Genomic DNA, 23557 nt, shown 5'->3' on the forward strand with positions numbered 1-23557 from the left:
TATTGTTAAACTTCATTAACGAATAACTGCACAGGAACAAATGTGTAACGCACTATTAACATTCAAACTACTATAATACTAATACTATAATACTATTAACTAACAAGAAAACTCTGATTAATGAATGAATTAGTAAGAACAGTAGTGTTACCCTTTTTTTAAGATAAGATGTCATGAGTTGCAAATGCTACTGTACGCCCTCTTTTCTGGGTGACAGCAGCTTCAGATTATCTACAAACAAAAAGGATTTGACTTCAGTGTTTATTAGAGTAAAATCAAGTGCTGTGTGCTGTTCTCTCCCTTTTTCTCTATTTTTTGTTGACAAGTGTTCATAAGCTTTGATATTGATAAGTATACTATGTTTGATTCAGATATCAGAGTTATTTTTCTCTGCCAACCCTGAAGTTTTGAAGCACTGCATGAATTAATGAGTGGTCGTTAAGTTTTATTGCAGCCACATCAAGCATCATTATGTCACAGGTGGAGAGAAAAGCGTTTCCTTGCAGGCTTTTTAATAATTCCTGTGAAGACCAATTGATCTTCTTGTCTGTCTCTTTGATCTTAGTTTAAATTAACTATTATTAGAGCTAAGGAAGCAAAGTAGAAGCAGCCTGAATCATCTGGGGGTCTCCCACTCAAGTGACACTATATCAGTTCAAAATTGACTTTTCCCTGTTCATAGCCCTTTGGTTCTCATTCTCTGCATTCCTGACTGAACATTGTGTTTTCAATTTCCACCATCCTTACCAGAAATCTGCCAACAGAACGTATGTATTTTTCCCCTAAATTTGTCTCACAAGTTCAGAACAAGCCCCAGTGCATAAAAAAATGGTTTTAATTTTCATGTGTAGTGGTCAGAAAATAATACAATTTGATGAATATCTTTATGCTTTAGTGGCCTAAAGTCATGTGTCTGGTCTCTTTAGATTTCTTGAGCCCATTGATTCCATATTGCCATATTCCTTGTCAGCCATTTTTAATGTTAATGTATATTGCTGTGTCTTACCAGAGCTGGACTTTAAGTGGCTTTGGTCTTACCATCACTTTGGTGTACTGAAAGGAAGCTTGGTAGGCATCATTGGCATTATACCCAGGTACCTGAGCAGTTTGGGGATAGCGCCACCTTGTGGTCAAATAAATTAAAATGTGATGTAATTTCCAATAATTCAATTAATTTGGCCGAAAGTAATTGATTATGGTCTCTTCTTATTCCTTGGGCCATAAGAAGATAATGATATCCCGTTTTAGAGTGTCAGCCTGTTACTTGTCTGACGTGTTGATTTTTTCCCCATCAAATTTTGTCAAATCTTCTCTAAAGTTGGCTATATCTTCAGACCAAATTGCACAAAAGTTGAAATAAAGGTGTCATTTTAGGAGACACTTTTTAACGTAGAGATTAAGTCATAATTGCAACGACAACCAGCAAAACTGTCATACGGAGAGAGAGAAAAAAAAGTCAAATTGTTTGAGGGGAAAATTAAAATATATATAGGGCTGTCAATATTAACGCGTTAACGCATGCAATTAATTCAAAATCCTTAACGTGCTAAAATAATTGAACGCAAGTAAATTACTAAAGCTGTGAAATTGCGCCATTAACATAATTGACGTCATGCAGTTAACCTAGATGATCTTAGAAGTTGGGAGGTTTTCGCACTGAGCATCTGTAACCCTGGTTGGAATAAATTTCTATTCAGACCCTTTAACCTGAGCTTGGTCATATTCTTGGTCGGTTTCACAGACAAGGCTTAAACCCAGTCCCAGACTAAATGCATGTTTGAGCTGTTTTAAAGCAACTTGTTCTGACATATCTTTAAATATGTCAGTGCCAAAACATTTTGTTTTGTCTCAAGATACACACCAGTAATGTTGGTTTATTTTTTTTCTACTTAAATGTCCTAAATGATCTAAGGCCCAAGCTTGGCTTAACCTGAACTCTGTCTGTGAAACCGGGACTATGTGATTGTTTCTAAAGAGCGCGAGCCCTCACAGTACATTCACATTGTTCCCACGCACATTCAGGATAATGTTTTGATTTGTCGAGTGTATGTTACTGTGTTTAGTAATTCTGAATGGATCCGTGTACTGTAGTAGGTACATATCATTTGGTTACTTGGTGTCCTTTTGGAGTCTCCAAGTGTCTCTTTTTGGAAAGACCTAAATGTACCTTGAAAAAAAGCTTGCCGAAAATTGCAGTTTTGTGAGAAGCACCTTTTATTTTTACCATGGCAAATGATGACAAAATGGACGTGTTAAACAAGATAAAAGGTGTATTCTTAAAGGTGCATTGCGCAAGTCTCTGAGTTTTTGCAGAACTATGCCCCCTCTGGCGACAAGCGAAACTGCAACCAGAGGTGTGCACGCTCATGGACCACACGCACACTTGCACGAGCACGAGCACGAGCTGTTCATAACCAAAGGAGCATCAGCAGCACAAATCTTTTGTTTACAGTCATAATGTCGTCAGAGGTAATAAAGTTAGAAATCTGCAAGTCATTTTAAATATGTGAAAGGAAAGGCATTTGAGTAAATTACACACTTATGTGTGAGGGGAAAACGGGGGTAGTAGAAAACTTCGGTTTTTGTTTCCATCTATCTCCATGTTGAACTGTTTTATGTGTTTACTGTATCCACTTATGATTGTATTATTATGGAAACACGTTCATGAACAATATAAGTTATTACTTTGTTATTACTTTGTAAAAGCTCAAAATAATAATCATACCATACAGTTGGTCAACAAAGTACACTCAAATGTCTCAAGGTAATATTCATAGATTATAACATCATTTGTTGTCACAGATTTGCAGTATCAGACATTAGAGACTGGGCTATATCTTACCGTTTTATCAAGAAAAAAGCCAACTGAGGATCCCGTTTGAGCCCTAGAGCAGACCGGAGATTCCAACAAACAGTATTTATATCGTTTTTACCTTTTGTACACAGCCACGTCCAAGTGATCTGAGGGCGCGGGCGCGGGCGCGGGCGCTTCCTAGTGTGTGCAGACCGGAGTCCGGAGATCTCTCCATTTGTTGAAAGCCTTCCCGATGTTGACTCTTGTATTATTCCGACGCCTGTGGCACTAGACAAAAGTTTTCTTTTCTTTGTCTTACGAGTTTGCGTTGGGGTTTGGAATGAACTACAAGCCGGTCTCTTTGAATCCATCTTCTACTTTTGTCGAAAGTTGACTAAAGTTTTGTCGCTCGAGTTGTCTTCGCTGATACGGAGAATGGCGGCGTCGCGGCGAATACACAAACCTGCCAGACATTACCAGGTGAGCGTGAACGCGCATGACGTCACGCCTAGTCTCAAATTCCGTCCCGAATCCCTCTTATTTATTTTACTGTACAGAATTATAGAGGCAATCGCAGTGATCAGAGAAGGGCTCATTCAGCCCATCAGGCAATTGTTTAAGCATGTATGGGTTAGAAAAACAGGTATTTTTAACATGAAATGTTGCGCAATGCACCTTTAATTTCACGGTAAATGCGATTAATCGCGATTAAAAATTGTAATCTTGTAATCTCTGGCTTGCAGAGTATAATAATGTCTCCAATATGCTAAATTGGGTTTTGATGAAAACTGTTCTCCTTCCACATATTGTTTAATTCGCTCCAGTTTTGGCTCAGATGATCTACAGACCACACTGAACATCACATTTATTTATTTATTTTAATTCAGAATAACAGAATTTTTGACTGAACCATTAATAACCCCATCTCGGTTGACCAAGAGTGGAAGGTTATTATTTTATCTATATCACATTTTTATTTTGTGATTTTCTTCATCATGCACATTTGCAATTGTTTTGTAAATACGTATATTATACTGTATGTCAGTAAAGATGATTCAATACAAATACTGAAAAAAAAACATGATGCAGATAAGCTTCCTGTTACCATTCTTGGAGAGCAGTGGATCATATTTCAGATACATGTGACAGATTGATATTGCATGTCACATTGCCAGCTCAGTTCAGCTCCACAACAGTCTAACGAGCAAGAGCGCCTCAGTCCGTGGTGGTCTGGGGCTTCACATGACAAAGAGGGTCGAGAGGAGCACGCTGAGCTCATGTCGCAGATGAGCTTGTTAATCTGCAGTGTTAATTGCATCTCATCAGACCTTGTCGGCTCTGTGTGAGTCTGAAAGGAGTTTGATGTGAGCGTTGACAACTCTAATTATTCCGTAAACCCCCCCAAAATATGACTATTATAATTACAGTAGATAACGCTTGCGTTTAAGTGGGTATGTCTTGCGAGCGCTGTGAATGGGTGATGTTGTCAGTGTAATTGTGAGACAGCTCACCCCCATTCTCAGCAATGTTCTCGTCAGCCTGTCTGCACTTTAACTGCGACCTTTTTGAACCGTTATTAGCTCATTGGGGTCTGAAGGGACACTGCATCAGATTAGCAAAAAAGATTTCATTGGTCACTTGCGTGGCTGGTGTTTTGCTGGTTTATGTAAGAGGGATTACAACAAAACAACCCAATTTTCCAATAAGCTTTAAAACCTACGTAAACAAACTCGTTCAATGGTTTTGTTATTGTCAAATAGCAGGCATAATCAGAAAACCAACCTCTTGATTTTTTCGACAGAATTCTCCCTCCACTCATCCCAGAAATGATTTCTAACCTTGTTGTTATTTGATGAAATGACCTACCTTCGATGCAGATTAAATGTCCCTGTGAAGTCAAGATCACAATGTTCTAATGCACACTGACAATGAGAAAATTACTAGCTTATACGAATGCCACTCTGTAATGTATTTCAGAACGTAAATGGAAGAAGGGCACAGATTTGTTGTTCTGGAGAGAGGAATGATTGACAGAGAGGAGCCAGAACAAACATTTTGTCACACTTATGGACTTGGAAAATGATTATGCCAAGGTAAAAACAGATGCCTGTACAAAACAACAATGGCATTTCCATATTTCTTGGACTTGACACCATGGTAATACCATGGTTTTAGAACCCCCCAAAAATAATGGTACAGTGATGGTATCAGATGAAAATACTATGATACTTTAAAATATGGTAATGAAATTTATGTACCATAAATGGTATGATAAGAATACTATGGTACTACCATGGTACATGTTCAAAAAATGCCCTTAATAATAAGTATTTTTCATGACACACCATGTCAATATGTTCCATTCTAATACCAGTGATATTTTAGTATTATTCATATACTTTTTGGAATTAGCTTTTCAGTTTTCAGTTTTAGTAATGTTGTGATGGGCTTTTTACATTTGTATTCGTTTTTTAAAATTTCTGTCGAGTCAGTTTATTTTGTCAGTTTTAGTGTCAGTAATTTCAGCAACTTATTTAAGGTAACATTTTCTAACAGTTTTATTTTATTGCAGCTTTATTTCAATTACCAAAACAATTAATGATAGTTTTAGTTTTGGTTAATACTATGATTTTTGAACATGTACCATGTCAATACTCAATATCACGTTGTTGTTTTTTTGGACATTTATCATGCTGATGCAATGGTTTTCAACTCTTTATGCTGTATCCTTCTCTTTATCTATCCTTCCTCTCAGTTCAAATCAGGCCAAAGAGTTGAACTGACATGGAGGGAGGAGCAAGCATGGGGAATGGAAAATCGAGAAGAACAACTGCAGGATCAATTCAGATCCACATTTTATTACATTGGCTACAATATTAGCAGAGGATGAAAAAAATCTTGTGATGACTCATCCGCAGGTGACACAGTTCTCTCAGGCGTGCCTCTGTCCTTAATGGAAAATATTTATAAACTTTTCCCATTTCCTAAATCACAGTGGTGCACTGCATTTCACATGAAGCAGACAGTGACTGTCAAAAAACTCATAACAGCACATATTGATGATTCATAACACCAATGATCAGCGAGCGGGACTCAAACGCACTACATTTAGCCTTTATAGACGATCTATCTGATATACAGTACCAGCCCACACAAATCTAATCTATTCCTCCTCCTCGCAACAAGCGAATTAAAAATGAACACATATGTCATCGAGAACATGCTAATGTGTGCGAGCGTGAAAGAGCTGGTGATAAAAATCTGCCGTGATACGTTTTTAGTGAGAGCAAGAGATTTTGAGAGAGGGAAAGAGAGCAGCTGGCGTGCTGGAACATTGTAAAATGTGATGCTGAGCAATAAATGCAGAGGTCCACGGTCTTATGTTTCTGTTCCTCTCTGTAGTGTTACTAAGCAACTCACAATCTCCGCCAGCATGAGAGGGATGAGGATACTCTGGCAGAAAACACCTGTCATTGTGTGTCTGTGTGTGTGTGTCGTGTGTGTACTTTTGTGCCTGCGTGTGGGTGTGCTTTTGCTGTGTTCCAGGTATGAGCTGTACCTTGCCATGGCATTCTTCTGAGCGTGCGTTTTCTCATTGGGCTTGCGTTGCTGGTAGTATGTGCTGAGGAACGTGTTGAGACCCAGGCTGTGAGTGGGGTTGTGTGGGAGCGTGTTTTGGCACTATGTGCCGTAAGAAGGTAGCAGCTCTCCAGTGTTGGTGCATGATGGGTAGCAGCCCTCTCAGTTGCCTCAAGGCTGGCTTAGACAGCAGGAAGTAAAGTGGAGGGTTCCAGCAAGGTGCCAGACAAATCAGAAGAATGGCAGACAGTGAGGTCACCTCCCACAGCAGAGACACCTCCGTACTGGAAGACGGGGTGGTGGAGCTGGGGGCTGGGCTCGCGGGCCAGCTGACGGGCGAGCTGACAGAATTAAGGGAGGGTGATAAAACATTGACAAACTCCAGCACGTAATAAGGCAGCCAGCTGATGGCGAACACCAGCGTGGAGCCGATGAGAAGGGCGGTGGCTTTTTTATTTCGGTGGTCTGCGGCCAGAGTGCCCCGGCAGCGGTACAGGTGAGTGATGATGAGCCCGCAGTGCAGGGCGATGCAGAGGAGAGGAGCCACGTAATACACCAGAAACGCAGGAACGAGGAAGCCCAGCCAGTGACCTCGACCCACCGACCACGTGCAGCCGCTGTCAAACTGGATGTACGTGACTTTAGGTAGGGCCATGGCGATGGAAACCAGCCAGATAACAGCAACAGTGCCAGCTCTGTGGGCAGAAATAGAGGATGAAATATAGTTTGTGACTCTTTATCCACCGTTTCCTTCACGTAAAAGTGGGCGCGGCAAGATGAAAATTTAATATGTCTGGCTTCAGGTGTCATCCGCTTTCAGTTATTTTTAGCTGTACAAAAAAGCTTGTTATGCTGCTTGATATTGCAAACTGGTATTTCTTACCCTATTATTTTAATGTATTGACGTAATTATAAACACACTGGTTTGTAGCTAAATAGTTTTACCATTTACAGCACTTCATTCTTCTCGTTATTTCCCTATATCGGCTAATGAATCGGAAGCGTTGAAAACTTGGGGCATATACATCATTTCTGAAGGATCATACCCCGCTTTACTTACATTGTGGAAAAATAAGTCATATTTACCCGCGTTTGCAGTCCCAATTTAATGCGAGAAGAAAATTTTAAAGGATTAGTTCACTCAAAAATGAAAATTATCCCATAATTTACTCACCCTCAAGCCATCCTGTATATGACTTCCTTCTTTCAGCCAAACACAATCCGAGTTATATTAAAAATAGCCTGGCTCTTCCAAGCTTTATAATGAGAGTGAATAGTAACTGATATTTTGAAGCCTAAAAAAGTACATCCATCCATCATAAAAGTAATCCATACGGCTCCAGTGAGTTAATAAAGGCCTTCTGAAGTGAAGTGATTTGTTTCTGTAAGAAAATATCCATATATGTATCACTGGCTTCCTTACGTGAGTCGAGTTCCGGTGGAAGAGTGAACTCTGACCCGACGCATGACCACTGGTCATTATATAGATCAGTGCGCATGACACATTGATGAACGTGGAAGTGCAGAGGATAGTGCAAACTAAGCAAAACACCGGTCACAAATTAGACGTCAAAAAATTTGAATTTTTAAAGAGAAATTTCAGAGGAGCTTGAGTTTGTTGCCCAGCCCTATTTGTTTGAACAGTGAGAGGTGTTTACTCTCACCTAAGCTTGCTACTCCTACATCCTACGTCATATGCTTGAACTTGACTCTCTCTCATGAACGCACGAACAGACGTTACCGGAAGCAAGTGATTAAAGTGTATAAATGTATGGATATTTTTCCTCACAAAAATGCATCGCTTCGCTCCAGAGGGCCTTTATTAAAGGGATAGTTCACCCAAAAATTAAAATTATGTCAGTAATTACTCACCCTCATGTTGTACCAACCCCGTAAGACCTTCGTTCATCTTCGGAACACAAATTAAGATATTTTTTATTAAATCTGAGCGCTGTCTAACTCCTCCATAGGCTTCTAAGGGACTGAAACTTGCTGGCCCAGAAACGTTATTAAAGAGATCGTTAATATAGTTTCGCGTAGTGTTTAAGCGTAGCGCGTCTGTTGCACGTCACCACGTAGGCTCACTATTGGCCGATGCTGGTCATGTGTGTGATACGTGGTGACGTGCAACAGACGCGCTACGCTTAAACACTACGCGAAAAGACTCGACGCCCAGAGAGAAGGAAATGAAAAGTGGAATAAAGTCGTTATTTTTGTTTGTTTTAGCGCACAAAAAGTATTCTCGTCGCTTTATAAACTTAAGATTGAGCCACTGTAGTCACTTGGACTATATTAACAATCTCTTTAATAACTTTTCTGGGCCAGCAAGTTTCAGTCCCTTAGAAGCCTGGAGTGAGACAGCGCTCAGATTTAATCAAAAATATCTTAATTTGTGTTCCGAAGATGAACGAAGGTCTTACGGGGTTGGAACAACATGAGGGTGAGTAATTACTGACAGAATTTTCATTTTTGAGTGAACTATCCCTTTAACCCCCTGGAGCCATATGAATTACTTTTATGATGGATGGATGCGCTTTTTTGGGCTTCAAAATCTAAGGTACTATTCCCTCCCATTATAAAGCTTGGAAGAGCCAGGATATTTTTTAATAGAACTTCAATTGTGTTTGGCTGAAAGATAAAAGTCATATACAACTATTATGGGAATTATGGGATCATTTTCATTTTTGGGTGAACTCACCCTTAAACTGTACCGCAAATTAACTGCAAAAACACTTTTCTTGAGTTGAGTTCAAGCTGTTTGCCAGCACGACCCGTGCAGTCAGTATAACTTAATAAACAAATGACTCCTATGAGCCGGTATTTTTAGTGAATCAAACAAACAGCGCAAGACACAACCAAATGACTCCTATGAACCAGTCCTTTCAAAAGGACCCAGGCGCTAACACTTCAGTTTGATGGATCCTTCACTGAATGAACTCACTATCTGTGTCCCAATTCAGAGGCTGCATCCTTTGAAGGCGGCGAAGGTCGGACAGAGCGTTGTTAAATAGGACGGTCAAGCCTACGGAGGATTGTTCTTGTCGCCTAGCAACTGTGACAGTACTAGCCTTTTCTGAAAACAGGGTTCACAAACGGTCTATAATATAGTTCACCATGATCCATTTCAGTATATAATAAAGAGTATAAACTATATATAATCGCATATAAGTAAGATATAAGTCAACATTTGAATGGCTTAAAAAATTGTTTAATATTTTTACATTTGTTGCATTTAAAAGTTTACTTCGACAATTTCTCTAAACAAAAATCCTTTCGTAACTGGCGTGCAATGAAATCTGGGCTAGGCAAGGCCACGAAGGATCCGTCTATTATATCTTTCATTCCACGGGAAACGAAGGACACGTTTGAAGAGAGCCTTCGAACTGGGACAGCCTTCGCCGCGCCGCTGATGACGCAATCGGCCTTCGAATGAATTGGGATGCAGCTACTGTATCAATCAGGGCTGCATTTCCCAAAAGCATAGATCATAGAAACCATTAGGACCAATGGTCTCTATAATCGACTTATGTTTACCATTCTTTTAGGAAATGCAGCCCTGGGCTGTTAAAGAATCAACATCAAGTTATTATTTCTTCTAGTGATGGAATATTTTAATAAAACTCATGGCATTACTATAGGCTACCATCACTGTAGCATGGTACTTCCTCTACGTTTTTGTAAACAAATACCTAAAACATAACTGATTTATCCTTTTTTTTTTTTTTTTTTATCACACAAACGTAACTTTTTTTTTTCACTTTTCACAGCTGTCTTTCTTGATCTGCTTCAGATACTCACACCTGCGCAGGGGTGGCGGGGGGCCGTGTCGAGGGAGCCACTATTCGATAACGCAGCACAGAGAGGGCAGCCAGGCTGAAGATGTCCACTCCAGCGGTCAGGGAAGTCATGAAGCTCAACAACACACAAACACCTCCTCCCAGCTGCCAGTTCTGGGAGCTGGCACTCAGTAGCACACATGGCAGGGTGAGGAGAGCGCACAGATCAGCAAAACTCAGGTTTAAAAGGAGGACAGAGCTGGGCTTTGAACGTCGCCTTGGGTTGCGCATCAACACCAACCACATGAGCAGATGACCTCCGACCCCCACCAGAAGGGAGAGGACGCTAACCAGAGGCAGCACCAGAGAAAAGGAGATGGTGGTGTTGGTGGAGACCGTGTTGAAGAGCAGGTTCACAATGGCGGGCATGATGGATTGTGTAGAAATCAGCCAGTCTCTGGGATAGTGAAGAAAAGAAGAGACAGATGGAGATTGCAATAGCTTTTATGCAACCCATACTTAATTAATAACCTCTCACTTACATAAACAAACAAATGAGCAGAAATGTAAATCAGCCAATTGTACTTGCATATTGTAGATCTCAGTGAAAATAATGAACAAAACTTTGCAATAATACTTTTAGCAATTACCTTTAACTACACTTTGCAACAGAAATCCATCCCACAGAATATAAAGAAATGGGAAGACAGGTGATAAACAGCCTGATAAAATGTGCAAAAAAGCTAAATACACCCATTAAATGTGTGATATACATCCTAGCACAGGCATTTGCAATTACACTGACCAATTACTCACTGAGACTGTGGCAGGAACATATTCCAAGGATAATTTAAAGCCCATGATTCAACTTCCCCAACATAATATCTATACGGCCATTAAACCTTGAGGAAATTAGAGAGTTAGATGAACTTTAGAGAGTTTATATAGAAACCATCTGTGGGTTAGTTCTGCATATAGAACAACCTAAAATCCATCTATCCTTAAACAATGAGAAAGATCAGCCAAAATAAATTAAAATGCTATTTCATTTCCTGAAAGTGAGCTTAAGCTTATCTGATTCTAACCCTGTGACATACTGAAATTCTTTAGAAATATAAGTGAAATTTCTGTTATAATATTTAATTTAATATAGCAGTAGGCATGACATGACAGAGAGAAAAGATAGATAGATAGATAGATAGATAGATAGATAGATAGATAGATAGATAGATAGATAGATAGATAGATAGATAGATAGATAGATAGATAGATAGATAGATAGATAGATAGATAGATAGATAGATAGATAGATAGATAGATAGATAGATAGATAGATAGATAGATTGATTGATAGATAGTTTTAGAAGATCTGAAATCAATTGTCCAAAGTCCTTGAAAATTGCACAATCTAGTCAAAAAAACAAGCTACAGCACAGAAGTGCAAATAAAAAGGGCTGACAAAGGTACAGGAGAAGAGAGATGACACACACACACACACACACAGCACAGCACTGAAAGGAGAGAATGAAAAAGTTACTTGATCAGGCATCAATCGGGCAGTCTGTGGGCTCACTTCTGCTCATCTGCTGTGAGGCTCACAGCATCCCCTAATGCAGCCACCCCTTGACACACACAGTCCAGCCCTCTACACACACACACACACACACACACACACACACACACACACACACACACACACACACACACACACACACACACACACACGAGAGAACAGAAAGGGGGGACACACCTGTATCCACATCTGATTCACACACACACACCTGGAATTCTAATCAGCCTCATTAGGATATAACAACATTCATGTGCTGTTGAGACTTTTGACGGAAAGAAACCAATTATGAGGAAGTGTTGAAAGGGCCGAGAGAGTGAAACAGGGAGCTAATTTACATCTATAAATACTTCATGATTCTCCACGGCCTCCTCCTAACACCAAATACACCACATACACAAACACCAAAAATGAAGAACACTCTCCTACACAGTCTGACAGAGTCATAATTATGAAGTGAAAGTGGGAAAATGTGTGATAAGTCGGGTAAAGTTTTGTGATTAGCTGGGAAAGTTTTAGGTACAAGATGCTCATGATTGTTTACCTCTTTCTTGTCTCATAAACTGAAATCAGCTCATAAACGCTGATTATTGGAGGACTCTTCCGGTGTTTTCTAGTCTCTTGTGATTGCAGCCATCTGCTTGAGTTACTCATTTTTTTTCACTGTTCAACTTGAACCACTTGAGTGTGTGTCAGAGTGTGTGAAAGTTACGAGAAAGATAAGATTTGTGATTTAGATGCTTGTGTATCTTGCTCTTACAAAACAGTACTATGGTGTTTGGTTTGCTATTCTTTTAAGTACTTAAGAGTAACATGATAACTATAGTTAACATTTACTACAGTTATGTCTATATATTGTATATGTTATATAACTCTCCATGGTATTATAAAATATCATATGAATCACAGTGCGCCTACATGATATTGCCATCTGATATTTTTAAGTACGTTTACATTTACAGTTATATTAGAGCTATAGCATTATATATTTTTGAATGTAGGCCTATACATTTAAAAATGATTTACATTTGTCTGATTTATCTTTCCAAATCAGTGCATTTATTTTATTCAGATGTTATTTAGGTACTATTAGTAGGCTATTTATTAATATTTTGAATTCGCTTTTATTTTTAGGTTTTCGTTTTATTTTTTATTTAAGGTTTGGTAATTTGTAATGTGCTTTTGTCATTTTTATTAGATTCGTTTTTTTATATTAGTTTTACCTTTTAAATTATTAATGTTTTTGTAGTTGTAGTTGTAGTTTTAGTACTTCACATTTCTCTTAGTTAACAATGTAATATTTCTAATTTTCATTTTAAGTTCTTTTAAGTTAAGTTTTTTTATTGAATACTTGGTCACACTTTAGTTTAGGGTCCAATTCTCACTATTAACTAACTATTAACTTTGACTTTAGCCTCAATAACTCTTAATTATAGCTTATTAATAGTTAGTAAGGTAGATGCTACATTTAGGTATTGGGTAGGATTAAGGGATGTAGAATATGGTCATGCAGAATAAGGCATTAATATGTGCTTTATGAGTACTAATAAACAGCCAATATCATAGTAATATGCATTTGTATAAACAACTAGTTAATAGTGGGAATTGGACCCTAAACTAAAGTGTTACAGAATATTTATATTTTATTTTGTCTTTATTTAAATTAAAGAAATTAGAGTTTTAATAGTTTTAGTTTTAACAATAACAACACTGGTACAAACATGTGTATTCAAATATTTGAAGAATTAAATAATCTGACAACTTCGCAATTGGCCATTATTGTTTTGTAGTCCGCCTGATATCTAACTTTAAAAGTTCATATAAATGCGCTTGCTAACAGTACTTTTTTTGTAAAGGATGGGGGCTAAATAAGCGTGTGTTGTGTAATCCTTGCTTTAATGAATGTGATTAACAGAAAATAAATGTGTATATTGGTCTACTCACAGCCCTTTGTTCCCATAATTTATGCAGCTGCATTTAACATCATGTCACTTCATTTACAGCCTCCCCCACTGATGCTGGTGTGTGTGTGTGTGTGTGTGTGTGTGTGTGTGTGTGTGTGTGTGTGTGTGTGTGGGTGGGTGTGGGTGGGTGTAGGTGTGTGTGTTAGAGAAGCCATTAATGAAATGATTTATGTATATTCTCTGTACAATCCTCTGTGACTTTCCGTGATTTTGTGAGCATGCGTGTTTTGGCTAATGCATGTAAGACATAATAATGTAATGACTTATAATTCTGGCTTTTACATTTTAAACATAAGACAAATTGCTCCTTTGATATGTGATGTTTTCCCATTGCAATCTGAACAGGTGTGAATATGTGTGTGTGTGACGATGTGACAGGAGTTGCTGTGACAGATGTTGTGCATTATTTGTTGGAAATTTACTTTTGGGAGTTTTTCCAATCTGTGCATAATGTACACTGTCATTTTCATGCATATTGTAGATAATGGAGCAAAAATGTTTAAGCAACACTGGCTTTTCATTGTAAATGTAGTACCTAGAGCCAATCCATAATGCCACAAAATAATACAATCTGAGTCTTTTCTGAGTCATATAAAAAAAGGTATCATTAATCGATACAACAACGATAATCCAGACATTCTTGTAACTACATGTCAACTACCAGTCATTAAAGTATTAGTAGGCTGTCTGCTTGATATCTGCTAACACTTTATTGTAATGCTCCCCCAACAGACATTCTACTGACTATAAGTAACTTTGCAACTAACTATACTAACCCTAACATAACTGTCTACTAATACTCTAATGAGAGTTAGTTGACATGTAGTTGCATTAGGCCTATAGGCCTACTTGTAGTTAGCAGAATGTCTAAAGTGGACTATTGGATTAAAGTGTAATTTGTAAAGTCTACTTGCATTCAAGAAATAAAATCACAAATAAGATCTCTCCATGATTTCTCCTAGACAGCAAATGGAAACTTCTGCAAAAGTTCCTGCTACTCAGAATTTTCTTTTCATAATGATCCTTGAAAACTCATGTGTCGCCTGTAGATTTTTAGAGATCTAAACGATATCTCACTCTCAGTCTGTGCTTAGATTTCATAAGGCTGATATTTTCCATCTAAAAGTTGATACGTAAAATATATAACTCCAGTAAGTCTCCTGAGCATGAAGGAGAGCTGCCTCTGATCAAGTTTGCTTTGGGTGGATTGAAAATTTTATTATTGTGTCATTTTCTTTTGAATCAGTCAAATAAATCTTGAAATATCTATACTAAAGATCGAGATCATGACTGACCGGGTGTAAATCCTGCTCAATATAAAGCTTTTTACCAATTTGGTTTACAAATGCACATGAACTAATCACCTTAGTTGAAATTATTTGATAATGCGAGACCATATGAGAATATTAACAAGCACACTGTAGGAGAGTGGTTGCCAAGGGCAACGGTCAAATATACAGTTTAGAGCTCATTATGCAAAAATATTTGAACTCAGAATGACTGACTAATCAGAATCAAGTATTCCAGAAAGCTAAAAATATTCATACCTTCTCATAATGTTGCTGATAGTGATTTCTAACTCTAAATTTAGCTTCAAAGAGGTAATTTGGTGGAATAAAAAGCCTCATGAAGTGATATAATGCAATAAATAGATAATTCTCCTTAGAGGCGGTTATTCACAGACACTTAAGCAGCAGTCACAGGCGATAAATTCCTTAATCTCTGTTTGAAAATTGTTCTTCCATAGCAAGGATGTTTGCTTGGCTTTGGGCCTCTACTGCCCTCCTGTGTCAAATAAAAGACACATCTGGTATCCACAAACCTACTTGACTGAAATCGGCTTTGAAATGGCCAACAATTCAACCGTTAAACTGCTAGTAAATGATCCATATAATGTAATATTTTTCTTAAATTCTCCTACAAGGCAACGACAGTCTGTCCTTGGTTATTTTAGTTGGTTTCCGCATTTACGTTTCAAATTTAAATGGTACTTATTACAATGTGACATGTTACCACGTTTGAAGGTTTACCATGTTTTTGACACACAGTGTCGGCTACTATGGTTAAACCATGTTTTTTTTAACTGCACCACGGTAATGGATGATTTTCTTTGGAGTAGGCCTACCAGTATAGTTAAGTAGCCTTGTTTAGAAAGAAATGTATGTATATTACTGAAAGAAACAGTAAAGACATTTACATCGTTAGAAAATATTTCTATTTTAGATAATCTTCATGTAACTTTCTATTCATTTCTATGAATCGTTTTGTGATGTAAATGCAGTCTTGATGAGCTTGATAAACCTTTTTCTAAAACATTAATAAAAAATAAAATAAAAACTTACTGACCTCAAACTTTTAAAAAAGTATCATGATATTCTTTGATGTTTCATGCAAATCTAGTTGTATTTTGTGTTTTTGATACGTTACCCTGTTAATACCATGTTTTTGGACATTTATGTACCATGATAACTTTGAAGTAGGCTATCTTGTGTAAATATGGAATATGGGTATCATTTCATTTGGTACCATGGTATAACAATGCACCATGTTGTTATTATCTGTCTGAAAAAGGCTAGTCACAGAGTAAAAAGAACAACAGCACATGTGATATTCAGTTTTTTATTCATTCAATTACATTTAGTAGAAAATAAAGTTCATTTAGGGCCGGCAAATTCTTAAACATTATCCAGTTGCATAAACAATGCCTGATTAAGACAACAGTAATACTGCTATGATATTGATCGAGTAGACGGAAAATGATAAGAATAAGTTAGTCGCACACTACAAAACTTCACATGGGTAATGTCGGACATGAAGGGGAGGAACATCCACCAAACCAAACGAGAAATCAAGCGATGATTAGTGCAAATATTGGTTCTGTTTATATATTATACTTTACAAAATATCATTCTATGTTTTTGAAGATAAATAGATAAAAATGTTCCTTTATGTCAAAGATTGTCAAAAGACTGGGAGAGAGACAGAGAGAGAAATAAAGGAATTAGTTTTTAAGTGCAGAAGGTTAAGAATGATTGAGTAAAAGCGGGAGCAAAACAATTCACTTGAGTAAGCAAGAATATGCTGAATATGTGAGTGTAAAATTGTCTGAGAGAGTCTTTATGAATTCATCAAGGTGCAAATTCATCTGCTGATCATATTTCTCCCTCTCTCTCCTCTCAGCATCACAATGACCCTCTGTTTTCACAGGGCTTTGGTTCAAATGGTTGTCATGATGCTTCAGCGTTGCTTGGCTCCGAACTCTGATGACCTGCAGAGATAAACAGAGGAAGAGAGAGAGAGAGAGAGCGAGCAGTGAATGATGGCCTACTTACGTTACCTGTTTACTAATCTGGCTTAGTTAAAGGTCAGTTCAGAGCCATCTGTCTGTGGACACACAAACACGGACAGGTGCACACTTGCAAGCTCACGATACATTCACATGTAACAGGAAAGATTTCCTCTAATTACTGAAGCAGTTTCCAATCAGAATAGACAATAAAACTGCTTCTCGCTTCCAAGAAGTACATACACACACATAAAACAACACAGTACCGGGGAAATCCAAAGATTTATTTCGTTTCGGAGGGAGTCTAGGTTTTTTCACAGGGGGTTTGCGATCTGAGGCTCTTTCCAGATCACAGCGGGTATCCTGCTCCATTCCTAAGGGAGTAAATACAGGAGGCACACACACAGAGGGAGGGATAGGCATGGCGTGAGGATCAGGCTGATGCGGAGCATGCTAGAGCAGTAGGGCTGTCAAAATGGCTGAAAAGCTACATTCGAATTATATTCGAATTCTGAAGCCAATACTAATGTGAGAGGGGAAAAAAGTACTGTATTGTCTCCTATGCCCACAAGAGGGCCCAAGTGAGCGCAATAAGCGAATATAAAGTAAATCAAGCGTCACATCTTTTATTGCAATGAAATTCACTTTTTAAAGTACATTAACTTTTGAAACAATTGTTCTTTAATAAAATATAATTTCCTTAATGTGCATGCAAGGAAAATTAGGTTACAATAGAACATAAAACTGTAAATGCATCAGTAACCTGAGAGAAAACGCTTCAACAGACAGCGTAATGAACTACATGAACACAAAATAGCAAACTGCCATTCAGAATCAATACACTTCTATCTACATATTGTTTGTCAAAAACACCAGATCTGCAGCGAGTGCTGAGCGCTTTTTGTTGACAATGTTTTCAGCTGATGAAACACATGCTCGGCTCTGACCGGTGCCAGGTGTGGTCAAGTATGTCCTTGCACGATTTTTGCCACCAACTGAGAGGGTTTTCTTTAGCAGGAAGCCCTTTTCCACCCTTTTTCAAATTAACAACGCAACCGCACCAGTCAGTTACGTCATCATCATGTCTCGCGTGCCTCTTGACACACCAAAAATTCGAATGTGCATTTAAAAAATATATATATTTATTCGACAAATATTCGAAATTCGAATTTTTATTTGACAGCCCTATTGAGCAGTAGATGTTGAACGCGGACCCTCGTCACATGCTCAAAAGGGATGTGAAGAGTGTACCTGTGTCACATGAGTTCGCTTTCCTGTTTCGATGTGGTTTCATGGGACCTACAGGGCTGCTTTTGACTTCATCACCTGAAAAAAAAAAAAAAACATAATACATTCTCTACATCAAACTGGGAAGCCACAAAAAATGTTTTACAAAATCTATTTTTAGAGCTGTAAAAGTCCTTAAAATATTCATTTGATATTTACAATTAATGCACTGATTAAAATATGCATATATTTTAAAGTGTTGATCTCAGATATGCTGTTTTCTTAATAAAAAAATAAATATTTTTCATATATAATATATATTTTAAAAATCATTTTATGAAGTTATGCAATAAAATAAAAGTAAATTATTCGATTTTTAAACAATAATTTTTATAATTAATAATAAAGTCTTTATAATATCACATTTAATTATTTCACAAAGTTTAAATGTACAATGTATAATTGTATAGGCCTACAGGAAAATATATATATATCTTTATATTTTAGGAAAGAAGTCCCTCACTAGGGATCATCATATAAAGGAGTCCTTTGCTTGTGATCCAAAATGTAACTTTAGCTTATGGAAAGTTAAATGCAACTACCAGTATGATATTTTGACGTAACTGTTGTCTCTGAATGAATTACCTTGAAGTAAAGCAGAATCTACTGAAGCAGAGTGAAACACAGGCTTAGCAGAGGCGGGTGGAGGAGCTGGTGGCTGATTCTCATTGGCCGCGTCATTTGGCGTGGAGCCAATGGGAGACGTGTGAGGTGAATAATAACATGGCTGAAAGGAAGGATATAATCAAAAGCTATTTTAATGAGACAAAGACACACATCCCCACTCAACAATCACTGACATTATGAATCAAAGATGTTTCACGATACTATGATCCAAACACCTTTTCGGGGATAGGTGGAGTCTGTCCTTCTGGTTCTTTTTGGTCTTCTCCACACCTCCAGTTCTCCTTGTCCTCATCCTTCTCCCTCAATTCTCCAGAATCTTCAGTAGATTTATCTAGGGACAGAAAAATAATGACCATGCTCATACTATTGATACAGAGAGTTAAATAGTGTAATATGCTTATTAAGACTAGTTAACATAAATTGACTTTTCAAATAAAACACTAATTATGCAGATATATTATTATATCTATAATAACATATACCAGAGCTCTCCTCCAGATGGCGCTGGCGTGTCTTAGCCAGGCTTGGCTTGGCGCTCTGAGGCGGTGGCTCTGGTCTTTTTCTGGTTTCCAGCAGCTGAGGGTCCATTATATTGTCTGCCTTTTTCTGGCTGTCTGAATGTGATTCCTGTCTTCCTGTTTCTGTCTGTCTGTCAAGAGATGGCGTGTGCCCTTTAGCAACAATATCTGAATGTCGGTCCATCTCAGGATCTCCGAATCCAATCTCTTCAGATGAGCCGAACACCTCACTGTAATCAGGCGACTGCAGGAAACAGAAAGACAAGAGTGTGAGAGACTGTGGTAAAATTCATAGTGTGTATAAATTAAATACACATCTCTGATAGCATTTCAAATATTATTAATATAATCGGATGTTTCTGGAAATAGTCAAGGAATAATATACATTTATTTTAATAAAATTTGACTTCCTTAAAATTCACAGTTTCAAGAACTGAACAGGAATTTAAATGATGTCATGTGGTGGACTACCTGTCTCTGTGAGAAGCAGGAGGGGCTAATTCCCATCATTCCTGGCAGGGGTATACCCTGCACGGGCCGTCCCGACAGCTGAGGGGTCCTCTGAACACCCGGCCCAGCCAACCTCCCATTGGTGCTTTCAGTGCCTGGGTCTAATCTCCCACGATCCTTTGGGTGTTGAATCAAGGAGTACACATTCTCAGTGGCAATACTGAAAAAGCAAAAAACAACCAAGATTAAGAGTGACTTATGTTGTCTGATTTATTAATGTAAAACAACCACTTTATAATGTATTATTTCATTTACAACTACCATTTAAAAGTTTGGGTTTCAGTACTATTATTCAGCAAGGACATAATAAATTAATCAAAAGTTACAGTAAAACATTTATAATGTTACTAAAGATTTCTATTTCAAATAAATGCTATTCCTTTGAACTTTCTATTCATCAAAGAATGCTAGAAAAAGATGCATCATGGTTTTCACAAAAAATATTTATCAACATAAATTACATTTTTCAATTTTAAATTACATCATCTTTATTCATATTTTGTAAGCATAGAGCATAGTTGTGCTTGTGTGTCAATTGTATTCTTTGTGAAAACAATGAAAATATTAATATCTGATTATGCTGTAGTCAATAGCCGCGTTTCCATTACCCTTCAAATTGCGCAAATTGAAATTGCGAATTGAAAATACGCTCAATGGAAACACGTCAATTTCGCAAAAACTCCCATTTATCGCAAAAAAGTTTTTACGCTCGCATGAGGTGGTTTTTCAGGCAATTCGAAAAAGAAATATTTCGCAAAACTGCAATGGAAACAGTTTTTGCGCATTTACAGGTCACCTGACTTGAAGAAGGCGCGATGTGTTTGGACAGAATACGAGACGGAGTTCTTTATTGAATTCATAAAAGACAAAAGAATTACAGGAATACTGGATTCTAAACCTCAAAGAAATGCCACAATCAAGACCTCGGAGCAGAAATGAGTGAGAAACACCCAGAAACACCTCATATATGCCGCTCACAGACACAGTATAAGGGTCTTTCCTTGCCATTAATGCTTGGATAACACGTCTACGTTTCCTTCCATTAATAATAATAATGTCTAGTGCGGTACGTGGCTGTGATATATATATAAAATTCCCAACGTCTGTTGCCATGATTTTTGGAATGACTTATCGCGAGAGGAAAAAATGACATTTTAGTCGCATAACATCGGTTAATTGAAACGCCGTCATTTCGCAATAGTTTTTTATCGATATTTAGAAAAAATCGCAAAAGTTTTGCGCGAATCTTTAATGGAAGCGCGGCTTATGTTGATTTTTTTTTCCTATGCATTTTATTTTGCATAGTAAAATAAAAACATGTTGCTATAGTAGCGCTTTTTGCTAAATAATTTGATCAGATAATTACCTTAACCAAGTTTAGTGTTTTGCTTCTATTTAAATTATATAAATAAATATTTATATTTTGATGGTTTAATCAAACTTGTAGGGCAATTAGAACCAAATATCCCTTCTGGACATCACTTTTGGCCACTACTGTATTCAATTATGAATAACTCACTTAGTGCGACATTCCTCCCCACAGGCCCCGCTCCTTCCTGTAGGGTCTGGCTCCTGATATGATATGGTAGAGTTTCGGTTCTTCCTGAATCCTGAAAAGATTGACAGCACACTGCGTCGTTTCTTCCTCCTCAGAGCCTGAGCGTGATGGTGGGATGACAGCTGACTGTGAGGCAGAAAGTCAGGGTGTCAGAGATAAGATAACGTCCACATTTATGCATGCCCACATTACTTCAACCTTTAAAGCCTTCCTTGTTAGACTTCATTACTACACAGAAGTGTTCAATGCTGAAGCACCTGTCTGGTAAAACTCTCTTGGTGTAGAAGTCAGGCAGTCCATCATCCAATAGAGATACCCCACCATTCTCCGAGCAGTGCTACAGGACGACAAGAGAAATAATGATAATGATGTCTGCTTTTGAGGACTGAGGCTGGAGTAGATCATCTCTCTAAATTTGTGTTAGAGGATGATGCTGTCATAGTGCTGTGTCTCACCATCTGGGATTTGTTCCTCTATATTATGTCAGTGCATTAATTTGATCAACAGGCAAAACAAAGACAATCAGAAGTGATTGAAAAGAAGAGAGCCTTTAATGCTTGATGCTGTAATTCTGAAGACCATGCGGAAAATATCTGGGCCTACGTTTAGTCAGATTTCTGAGAAAAATAACGTTAACAAGAGAACGTGATTAAAATCACCCCCTCCTCCTCTTGTTAACATCTTGAATGGTTGTTGGTTAACCCATTTTAATTCAAATTTAGCGTATTTTTGAAGAATATCTCCTGTAGAATTCATAAACCAGCGTGATTTTGACTTAATTTACTGCAGATCATACTTAATCGCAGTATGTTTTTTTTTTTCTCTTAAAGAATCCAGAACTGATTAGTTTGCTAGTCAGCGGAATAATAGAAGTTACAAGAAGACTGCAGGGGATACAAGCAATTCAACGACAACATGATAAGGAACGCCTCTGGAGGTGCAAATCTAGACGTGTCTGTCTGCAACAGATTTAATTACAGGTGAAATTCAGAATTCAGTTTGATGTGATCGTGTTCTCCCACAATACACCAAGGCCCCAGTATATGACTGGTTGCCAAGTGTATCCATCAAACTGAATTGAAGACAATATTCATCACAAAAAAAAAAGATGAATATTTGGCTAATATCAAACCAGACGGCAACGACACAATAGGAGGCAAAGCCTGAAATGATCGGAGTGCAGTGTTAAAGGAGAACTCCGGTCAATTTTAACATTGAGCTCATTTTTTTGTAAATTTGGAGTGCTGTCAATACAGAGAACAACGACAAAAATCGGTGTTGCCTACACCGTGTTATCCTCTTTTTAAAATTTGCACCCTGTTGACTTCAATGGGGCAAGTTTTAAACCTGCTTTTAGCCTCTTAACATCCTTGATGTGTCATTACAAGTGCCCAGCCATGTGAGTGATTCCTTTAGAGTTAACACGGGTGAATCTGACTGCAGTAGATGTGAAAGATATGAATAAAAATGATGTTAATTCAGCCAGCCCACATACCTGTATTTTCTTCCTGTTTTCGGTTTAAAACTTGCCCCATTGAAGTCAACAGGGTGCAAATTTTAAAAAGAGGATAACACGGTGTAGGCAACACCGATTTTTGTCATTGTTCTCTGTATTGACAGCACTCCAAATGTACAAAAAAAAATAGCTCAATGTTAAAATTGACCGGAGTTCTCTTAAGTCATTTTATGACATTTACCTTATTTTAGCAATAAACATTCTATATGAAGATATATGAAAAGTAGTATCGGTGTGGTAATACTGGCAATGGCATTGGTTCTTACTGTCTCAAAAGGAGCATGTGCAGCCCTGTGCTTTCGTGGTGGCCGCGGTCTGACGTGGGTCACATGACGCAGAGGTGAACCCTGTGTGGGCAGGGTGGACAGACCTTCCCATGATGCAGAGCGTGAAAGAGGAGCAGACGTCTGAGGAGTGGACACTAAAGGTGAGGAGCTAGGGTCGTCACCTAGACCTAGAGGACAGTGAATTACATCAAATTAATTACATGATATGCAAATGTATTAATGAACTAATCAAATCATTTGCAAATAATCATATACATTTTTGTAGAGAAAAGCACTCAAATGAAG

General features: G+C 37.9%; 2 protein-coding genes across 2 annotated transcripts in view; both read right to left on the minus strand.

Annotated features, from left to right (window-relative positions):
* Positions 1 to 6386: 6386 nt before the first annotated feature.
* On the minus strand, positions 6387 to 10578 carry LOC308695574 (somatostatin receptor type 5; the record flags this gene model as incomplete). Its single annotated transcript, XM_081373759.1, has 2 exons — positions 6387 to 7068; positions 10172 to 10578. The coding sequence occupies 2 exons, from the start codon at positions 10576 to 10578 to the stop codon at positions 6387 to 6389; spliced, it is 1089 nt and encodes a 362-aa protein (XP_081229885.1).
* Positions 10579 to 16287: 5709 nt separating this feature from the next.
* The window catches only part of carmil3 (capping protein regulator and myosin 1 linker 3), a 49450-nt gene continuing 42180 nt past the window's right edge, over positions 16288 to 23557 (minus strand). Inside the window, 10 exon segments of the mRNA XM_081373624.1 lie at positions 16288 to 16951; positions 17236 to 17343; positions 18221 to 18295; positions 18842 to 18983; positions 19099 to 19214; positions 19366 to 19645; positions 19873 to 20071; positions 21431 to 21595; positions 21727 to 21806; positions 23252 to 23439. Of these exon segments, the coding sequence (XP_081229750.1) occupies positions 16911 to 16951; positions 17236 to 17343; positions 18221 to 18295; positions 18842 to 18983; positions 19099 to 19214; positions 19366 to 19645; positions 19873 to 20071; positions 21431 to 21595; positions 21727 to 21806; positions 23252 to 23439 (1394 nt within the window). The 3' untranslated portion in view covers positions 16288 to 16910.

The sequence above is a fragment of the Scardinius erythrophthalmus genome, assembly GCF_964197995.2.
Source record: "Scardinius erythrophthalmus genome assembly, chromosome: 9".
Lineage (NCBI taxonomy): Eukaryota > Metazoa > Chordata > Actinopteri > Cypriniformes > Leuciscidae > Scardinius > Scardinius erythrophthalmus.